General features: G+C 45.4%; 1 protein-coding gene across 1 annotated transcript in view; it reads left to right on the top strand.

Moving 5' to 3' along the window:
• The first annotated feature begins 4,054 nt into the window (after positions 1-4,054).
• ATP6V1B1 (ATPase H+ transporting V1 subunit B1) overlaps positions 4,055-10,134 on the top strand; it is a 71,739-nt gene continuing 65,659 nt past the window's right edge. The window contains exon 1 of the mRNA XM_018560470.1: positions 4,055-4,229. Within this exon, the coding sequence (XP_018415972.1) occupies positions 4,121-4,229 (109 nt within the window). The 5' untranslated portion in view covers positions 4,055-4,120. The remainder of the gene's footprint in view (positions 4,230-10,134) is intronic.

Raw genomic sequence — 10,134 nt, 5'->3', positions numbered from 1 at the left:
CTGTGCTTCCCTTTTGTCCTTGGAAATCTCTGTCTACTGGCTGCCCTGTGCTTCCCTTTGTCCTTGGAAATCCCTGTCTATTGGCTGCCCTGTGCTTCCCTTTTGTCCTTGGAAATCTCTGTCTACTGGCTGCCCTGTGCTTCCCTTTTGTCCTTGGAAATCCCTGTCTACTGGCTGCCCTCTGCTTCCCTTTTGTCCTTGGAAATCCCTGTCTACAGTCTACGCTGTACTTCACTTGGTCCCTGGAAGTCTTTAGTCTGCCCCTAACCTTTGATTTGTACCCTGTACCTGTTAGGTGAGTTGGGTGGACCTAGGGATTGTGACCTGGTGTCAGCACGCAGCCAAGCCTATCTCCACCATCAGGAGCTCTGGCGAATACCGGCTGGCTCTTAGATTCCACATCCTGGGGAACCTCTGCCACCTACTCAGCATACCATGCCACCTACTCAGCATTGCAGCACCCTGCCTTGTATTTGAACTTCCTGCTTATGCTGACTTCCGCTGTCTAGGGATGTCCCGATACCGATGCTAGCATCGGTATCGGGCCCGATACAGGGCATTTTGACAAGTACTTGTACTTGTCAAAATGCCCCGATGCATAGCGCCGAAGTTTGCGCTGTTTTTTTTCTTCGCAGCGTGCGGATCCAGACCAGATCCAGACCGGATGAAAAAAATGCGGCAAGCCCTATTTTACCTGCTCTGGATCTGGTCTGGAACGCATCAAAAACGCATGCAAGTGCCTGAAAGCCCATGTTAAACTTTAAAAAAATTAAATAGTTCCCCCCCCCCCAAAACCGGCCCTAAACGCATCCAAAATGCGTCTAAAACGCGGCACAACCCACTGCACTGCGTGTGCAGAAACCTGACCGGATCTGGTCTGCATTTGGTGTGAACAAGGCCTCAGTAGATCGGGAGGTGAGCGAACACATGCCGGTGTTCGCTCACTTCTTGATCCTGTCACGGCTCTCTGCCGTGACAGGGGAGGGGATGGATTCCCCCCTCCGATCCGCCAGCGCGGAGTATGTCTCCTATGAAATGTGTTGTCCAATCAGATAGTACTGTACTATGGACTGTACTGTACTATGGATCATGATTAACCTAATCATGATAAATGCCACTGACCACCATTGATGGTGAAATTGTTTCTTGGGGAGTTTATATGTCATTAACCACCAATGATGGTGAAATTTTTTGTGTGGTTTATAACAGAAAGTAATGGAAACAAGGATTTTTTTTAATATTCTGTCTTTTTTCCTTTATATAGTAATAAATATATAAAATAAATAAATACATGAATGAATAAATACATAAATACATAAGTAAAACACAATACATGAATGAATAAACAAACAAAATAAGTAAAATAAATAAAAACATGAATTAATAAGTACATAATACATACACAAATATGTAAATAAATACATATATTAAGGAATGAATTAATACATAAATAAATGAATAACCAGCCAGGGGGGAGAGCAAAGTGAGACAGTCAGGGGAGAGAGAAAACAGATAGCCAGGAGAGAGGGAGAGAGGAGACAAGGTCAGGAGAGAGAAGAGACAGCCAGGAGAGAGAGGAGACAAGGTCAGGAGAGAGAGGAGAGACAGCCAGGAGAGAGAGGAGACAAGGTCAGGAGAGAGAGTAGAGACAGCCAGGAGAGAGAGAGAGGAGAGACAGCCAGGAGAGAGAAAGAGAGGAGAGCCAGCCAGGAGAGAGAGAGAGAGAGACAGCCAGGAGAGGGAGGAGAGACAGAGAGGGTGCCAGGAGAGAGAGAGACAGCCAGGAGAGAGGAGACACAGCCAGAGGAGAGACAGCCAGGAGAGAGAGAGGGAGAGACAGCCAGGAGAGAGAGGAGAGACAGCCAGGAGAGAGAGGAGAGACAGCCAGGAGAGAGAGAGGGAGAGACAGCCAGGGGAGAGAGAGGGAGAGACAGCCAGGAGAGGGAGGAGAGACAACCAGGAGAGAGAGGAGAGACAGCCAGGAGAGAGAGAGGGAGAGACAGCCAGGGGAGAGAGAGAGAGAGAGAGACAGCCAGGAGAGAGGAGACACAGCCAGAGGAGAGACAACCAGAAGAGAGAGAAGAGACAGCCAGGAAAGAGGGAGAAGAGAGACAGCCAGGAGAGAGAGAGAGAGACAGCCAGGAAAGAGGGAGAGGAGAGACAGTCAGGAGAGAGAGAGACAGCCAGGAAAGAGGGAGAGGAGAGACAGCCAGGAGAGAGAGAGAGAGACAACCAGGAGAGAGAGAGAGAGAGAGAGAGACAGGAAAGAGGGAGAGAGAGACAGCCAGGAGAGAGAGAGACAGCCAGGAGAGAGAGAGACAGCCAGGAGAGAGGAGACACAGCCAGAGGAGAGACAACCAGAAGAGAGAGAGAGACAGCCAGGAGAGGGAGAGAGAGAGGGAGAGAGAGAGAGACAGCCAGGAGAGAGGTAAGAGATAGCGAGCAACACATCTGCCTGAAGTAGAACCCCTGTGCCCCTCAAGACTTATCTGCACCCTGTAATTCAGACCCCTCCTTGCTCCCCAAGTTCCAGCATCTCTCCATGTCCCGGGCCTCCTCCACACACTGACATTGGAACACCAGGACCCCGTGGTTGCCCCTGTCTGCCTGACAGCTGGCCTGGATAAATATAGAGGGTGAATCTCCCTAACGGAGGACACAGGCAGCAATAAAAACCTGACAGGGATTCTAATCCCTCTACACTCTATGCAAAACTATTAAAAAGTTTTGGTTTCAGTTATACTTTAACTCTTAAGTTCCCTTTGGCCCGCCAGTTGTGGTGGAACTACAAGTCCCATGAGGCATTGCAAGACTCTTACAGCCACAGGCACTTCTTCCAGAGGCAGAAGCATGATGGGGTTTGTAGTTGCCTACCCCTGCCTTATACTTTCCTTTTAGTGACAGTTTTCGCCCTGCAGCCGCATTTGTCGCACATTGAAGTCACTTTCGCTAAACGCTTTCAAACATTTTACTTTTTATGCTTAAAGGAAGCGAGGACGGAGGCGCCCGGATCGCCCTTCCCCCGACTCCTCAGAACAGGTTCCGTCACTCCACCAGAGTCTGTAAAATAAATGGCCGCAGGACGTCCCATAATAAATCTCCCCTCCCCCACCATGTTATCACTACAAATATCATCATCTGATCTCTCTCTGCCACAATGTTACCGGAAAATATCAAATCATCTTTAACTTTCTTTTACACAATTCCTCTGGGGGGTGTGGGGGAGGGGGGGGAATACATATATAAAATCTGCCGGAAGACGAGGAGTTAAAGCTGAACGCCAAGCACTTTTCAATTATTTAAACTTAATAATAATAAATTATACATTTGTATCAATGTAAAAATAAAGAAGATAACATTTATTTAGATTTTAATATTTAATGTTATTTAACCAGTTGACATCCGCGGTGTTAAACCCCCTTCCCATCCAGGCCATTTTTCAGTATTCAGCGCTGCGGTACTTTGACTGACATTTATTCTGTCATGCAACGCCGTACTGAAATGAATTTTATACCCTTTTTTGTTTTTGTTTGTGACTTTAATTTTTTTTTACTTTTTTTATTTATATAGATTTTTTTTTTTACACTTATTGTTATTGCTATTACATAGGGGGATACCATTATAAAGGGATAAAACGAATGCAGCCGCCACATCTCAGGATTGCTAAGCTGCAATATATAAGACATTTCTGTTCTGGGGCGGAGGAGATACACTTTAAGTCTGCGAGTTCTCTACACATAAGCCAGGGGTGGGCATCTCCGGCCCTCCAGCTGTTGTGGAACTACAAGCCCCATGAGGCATTGCAAGACTGACAGTTGCAGACGTGACTCCCAGAGGCAGAGGCATGCTGGGATTTGTGGTTAAAGCACAGCTGGAGGGCCGGAGTTGCTCACCTCTGACATAAGACGCAGGGCGGCAGTGTCAGGGTTAATGGAGGCAGTCAGTGAGCTGTGACAGTTTACAGTACACACAGGTGAGCCGGGAGCGGGCTGGTGTGGGTCGGTCTCACCTGGATGAGCAGTGAGAGTTATATACACAACACTCCTCGGGGCCGCACAGCCACCTATATAAACAGGACGGGGCCCTGGCTCCGCAGACACTGCACCCGGCTGATCCCAGTATGGCTACCAAAGTGGAGATGAGGGTGAACGCACACCACGGTGACATGGCGGGGGCCAGGGAGCACGCCTTGGCCGTCACCAGGAATTACATATCCAACCCCAGGCTGTGTGAGTAGAGTCTTACCCACCAATTCAATCTTCACATTTATATTCACACTGCTATCGGGGCCCAGTCACACCATGGCGCTGTGTTCATAGCACCCTACCGCACAACGCATCTAGCAGTACTGTGTTGCCTTTTGTTTGATGCATGCGCTGCTTTTTTCACCACACCACAATGCAAAGCGCGGTATTGCGGCACCGGGTCGGACCACGTTGGGGCCCCGTTTATTTTCACGGAACGCGTGAATGGGCCCTTATGGCAGTGTAAAAATAACACAACGCACCTAGTTCACTGTAACGCAGTGCTATTTAATGATAGGAATTGAATGGATTTATCATAGGGGGGTCTGGTGGTAAAGGGTCTGCCGTATGATTCACACAGTGAATGTTTGCTGGACATTTGTCTCTCTGTATTTTACATCAGTTTTATAAAGGGGATTCACCCCATTCACCAATCATTTTCAAAGAGGATTCAGCCATTAGCATACACAAAATATAGATTGCCATTACATACAAGATTTACCCATCACATTTACTATCAAACAAGATTCACCCATCAGCATGCACAGAGAATATCATTACAAACAAGATTCATCGGCCACATTTGATATCAAACAAGATTCACCCATCACATTTACTATCAAACAAGATTCACCAGTCATGCATACACACAATATAGAGAATATCATTACAAACAAGATTCATCGGCCACATTTGATATCAAACAAGATTCACCCATCACATTTAAAATCAAACAGGATTCGCCCATAATAATACACACATAACAGTATAGAAATTCCCATTACATAAAAGATTCACCTACCACATTTGATATCAAACAAGATTCACTCATCAGCATACACACAATACAGAGATCTTCATTACAAACTAGATTCACCGGTCACATTTGATAATAAAATACGATTCACCCATCAGCATGCACACAATATAGAGATTCCCATTACAAACAAGATTCACCGGTCACATTTAAAATCAAACAAGATTCACCCATCAGCATAAACAAAATATTGAGGATAATAATAATAATAATAATAATAATAATAACTGACAGACAAGTGTCTCTCCAAAGTGAGGAAAATCCCTTCTTAGATCATTGTCATCATTCACATTTGTGTAAGACAATTTTTACTACAATTATTATTATTATCATCATCAGTATTATTATTGCAAATAATAATAATAATAATGTTACTGTCGCTAATATTATCAAAATTAGAGTACTTTTTATTTTTTAGAATATGTATTTATTTTCCTTACCATATGTTTTACTGATTCTCATAAGTTGTGAATTTTAAAGGGCAGGTCCACCTTAAAAGCGGTAATGAAGGATTTTATTCTAAGCAGCAGATTATTGATGAACATCAGGGATATTTCCAGGGACAAATCCTCCCAGTACTCTAGTACGGTCTATTATTTTACGCATAGCTGCAGGTGTTCCTGTACACAGGTCACGGGGTGTGTCGGAGTTTTGGTAACAGAGGAGAGAGTGAGCAGATTGTTGTGTAAACAGCGTCAATTCAGTGTAAAGAGTGGAGAGCATTCCTAAAGGACGCGAAGGAAGTCATTTCTAAATGCCGGCTTTAAAACATTCAACAAGATGACCTTGTCATAGGGACTCACCTCCAGCAAGTGTTTCCAATCTAAATACCAATAAGGAGCGCAAAAGTTTAGGGACGCCTCAAACCATATTCAACGTTTAACCAATTCAGCTTTCACCCCTGTATGCCCCGTGGGGGGTCTATTCATTCACTAATAACTTTTTTAATTACCTAAGATAGCAACTTAATACATATATCATGTGACATACAAGGCTTTCTTTGTCTTAACAACCCATGGACAAAAAAAAAAGTAACAACACTAAAATAGTACTCTAAAAAAACATAGACAAAAAAGTACAAAAAACCCTAACCGTCCCCTCCGCTCTTCCAAAGACCTCCTGCTTTCCAGTTCCCTTGTCAACTCCTCCCATACTCGCCTCCAGGACTTCTCTAGAGTCTCTCCCATCCTCTGGAACTCTTTATCCCAACCTGTCCACCTGTCTCCCACTCTGACTGCCTTTAGGCGATCCCTTAAGACTCATCTCTTCAGGGAAGCCGATCCCACCTCAACCTAACCGCTCAACCGTCACATTCTCAAAGTCCATCCCCACACAGCTCCCTCCTCATGTATCACCTCCCCCTCCCTTTTAGATTGTAAGCTCTCAGGAGCAGGGCCCTCCTTACCATCTTGTCTTGAATTGTATTGTAATGTCTTCCTTATATTGTAAAGCGCTGCGCAAACTATTGGCGCTATATAAATCCTGTATAATAATAATAATAACCTACAACATTGTATCTTCTCACTGGATCCGCTGGAGAACACTCCACAGTAGCAGGCAGAATTAAACCGTGTCCTAGGCTTAGGAAAACCCCAACAAACCTAAATAACAATAACAATCAGTTCTCAGACTGACTACAGCCTAGCTACAAACACTAAATTAAGACTGGGGACCCTCCAGCTTCTGGCAAGCTCACTGCACTTGGTTTACTAGATGCTTAGCTCCTCACTAGTACCTTGCTATGCACTACTGAGGCAGTATCAAATCCCAAAACAAAAATATATTGCACTAGGGATGTCCCGATAACAATACTAGTATCGGTATCGGGGCCAATACCAGGCATTTTCATGAGTACTTGTGGAAATGCCCCGATTCTTAAGGCCGATGCCAGCCCTTTAAATTTTTGTCGGGACCTCGGCAGCCTGCTGGGGTCCTGGCAGTAGCTGTCCCTGGCAGTGCCTGTCCGTTTCCATACCTCCTGCTCCTTCTTCCTGGCACAGGCAAAGCCATGGACAGCCCCACACACAGCACAGTACAGCCCCGGACACCGACACCCGTCCGATCAACTGAGAGCCCAGCAGAGATCCACATACCGCCCAGTTGAGACTGCAGCCTTCTGCTCTGGTGGGATCTATTGTGCTCTGCGGACATCTGTATTCTGCTCTGGGGACATCTGTGTTTAGCCCGGGTGAGAAACTGCCCTAAAATCATTAGTTTGCGTTGTTTTGAGAAAAAATGTCACATGGCCCTTTAAGAAAAAGTATCGGTAATTGGTATCGGCAAGTACCTGAGGGCAAGTACTTGTACTTGTACTTGGTCTTAAAAAAGTGGTATCGGGACATCCCTATATTGCACCTTACCAGTAGGAAATTGGCCGGTTGAGTCCCGGACAATGCATTGAGGGTAGACATGGAAGAGAGTCACGGGCACCACCATACCTGGAACTATCAGATTGTTCCATGGCTTCAGCCTGGGAGGGACCTAGGGTTAGGTAGGCATTTGATCTCTAATGAGGACCTGTTACTTTGCTCCGAATGGGACAAATTCAAGGTTAGGGATTAGGTTAGTTGATATTTTTAAATGAGCAATATTTTATTTATTTATTTTTGTTGGGATCATTTACTTTTCCAGGCTTGTTTTGGTTTGCTTTTTGTGTGCAAGTTATGTTTGTGACAACGTTCCAACATTATCACATTCTAAAGCACCATGCCGCCCCATAGAGTGCACTCTCCATATATTCTATGCTAGTATTCGCTAGGAGGGCCAGTGACAGTAAAAAATAATAGAAATAAGAATAAGGATGTAGGCCTCACAGCAACCTATTACTAAGTGCCAGAATCTAAAGCTCCAGGGCAAGATGGGTTCTGACTGGTTGCTGCGGGTCACAACAGCACACAAAAGGTTTTATACAATAGGGCCGTAGGTGAGCTACAGGTACTGTAGATATGACATTGTGCGAGTCACCCCCTGCTCAGTCCATTCTGTCTTAAGTACAAAGTCCAATGTAGCCCAATTGTACAAAGTCCAATGTAACCCAATTGTACAAAGTCCAATGTAACCCAATTGTACAAAGTCCAATGTAACCCAATTGTTCAAAGTCCAATGTAACCCAATTGTACAAATTTCAATGTAACCCAATCCAATATGGGGGTTTGGTGCTGTCAGAGTGGCGGTCAGATGGGTTGGAGCTGTGCGGTCAGCAGCTGTGTCCAGGTCCTGCTCAGCTCACTGACATGACTGGTTGCCAGGAGCTTGGCGGGGCACCAGCCAAAGTGTCCTGCCCAGCTGCTGACAACTGGTGATGTCAGTGAGCTGAGCGAGAAGCCAGACAGTACATCACAGGTTGCTAAGAGCTCTTGGATGCTGGGGATGCCCCCCTACCACCTCCCTCGCCACACCTGCTGTTCCCCCATGAGATGCCGCCTGATGCAACCGCCCTGAACCTTATAAACGTGGATTCCAAAGGTTGTGTCCACAGTTAAGGAGTACCCTGTTTTGTGTTTGAGAACATTCTCAGAGCCACTGTGCCCTATTCGACTCTGTGTGACCTTCTCCAACCACAACCCATTGTTGAGTTGACAACCCTACACTTGTTTTAACAATATGAACCCCATTAGGTCTGGTACACATCACTGAAATGGGTTTGAAGGCCACAGCCATTGTGGATGATGCTAAACCCAATAAGCTGATAGTCTGGTGTGAAAATTATGCATTCTAATAAATGAAATGTATCCAAACCCAAGAACAAAAATGTAATATGTTGCAGGTTACCAGTCCTTTCATGTGGTTGCTGCATTCGTTTTCTTTTTCAGGCTAAGCAGACTTTCTGTGAACATAGAAAACAAAAAATGTTTTCAGCTTTCTCAGCAATTTGTAATCAGAAAGGCACCCTAGGGTTACAATGCTGCAGCTCCATAGATACAGTGAGTTGTCACCCTACGACAGGAAGTGCGTTGCCATCAAGATCACAATGTGATAATAAGGGGAAAAGGTCTAAAAACGAATGCAGTCACCACATCTGAGGACCGGTAAGTTGCCACGTATTACATTTTAGATTTTTGGTTTGGATATCCTATAATATTAGCCTGGCATGCTGGGATCTGTAGCTCCCCAGTGTCTAAAGGCCCAAATGCTGACTGCAATAAAAAAAAATCCTCCCAGATGCCAATCTGTGCCGTCACTGTTTCCTCCAGCGCTGGTAACGTGCCCACTGAAGTACAAGCATGGGGCTGAGTCAAGCGGGCCGGGTATGAATTTGGCAGGAAGGCTCGTCGTTCATTAGCGGGGCTCGGGGGTTAAGGTCTGAATGACCATCTGGTCATTAGCTGCCTGGAAGCCTTGTGCTGCGGTCACCTCCGCTTAATTAATGGAGCTGCACAATTAGCATCTTGTCCAAACTCCCAGCAACACTGGCAGGTATCGCGCCCAACTCTCCGAGATGGGAAAGAGGGACACCCTTGTGATACACAACTTTTAGACAATACACACGCCCTGTGCCACATTTCAAAAATAGAATGACCGCTCATATGTAGCCTACGGCCTACGTGGAGATCTACAAATATCACCTCATAAAAAAAGATCAAGGGCTCCCCTAGATCTATTACCTCGTGTGATGAATATCTGGTTACAGTAGATTACAGACTACGGGTTAATCAAATTTAGGTAAATTAGACTCAAAGTACTGGTACGTTGAGTGGTTTATCCTATATGTGCACAGATGCAGCATTTCCTGGATAGGCTTGATAGTCCTCTAGCTCATCACGACTTTGCCTGAAGTATCTCTTTAATAGTTCATGTCCTAGAAGGTAACTACTTCTCCAAGTTGACTGTCCTTTAATAGTCATACAGAGCATCACTCTGGGAATGGCTGGCAGTCGGGCCATCAAAAGCCGAGAAGTGGTGGAAATGTTTGGCCAGAGAACAATGAGTTTTTGATGAGGCAAAGAGTTAAGGGGGGATAACGAGCCGCTAATCATTTTCACACCATCAGGCATGGTATGTGATAGAGAAGGAGTCATCAGCCGCGGGACCCTGCGCTCCTATTGGAATTATGTCACATGGAATCACGTCTGC

This window comes from Nanorana parkeri, unplaced genomic scaffold, assembly GCF_000935625.1.
Source record: "Nanorana parkeri isolate BGI_ZX_2015 unplaced genomic scaffold, ASM93562v1 scaffold456, whole genome shotgun sequence".
Taxonomy (NCBI): Eukaryota; Metazoa; Chordata; class Amphibia; order Anura; family Dicroglossidae; genus Nanorana; species Nanorana parkeri.
This window is presented reverse-complemented; position numbering and strand designations above follow the sequence as displayed.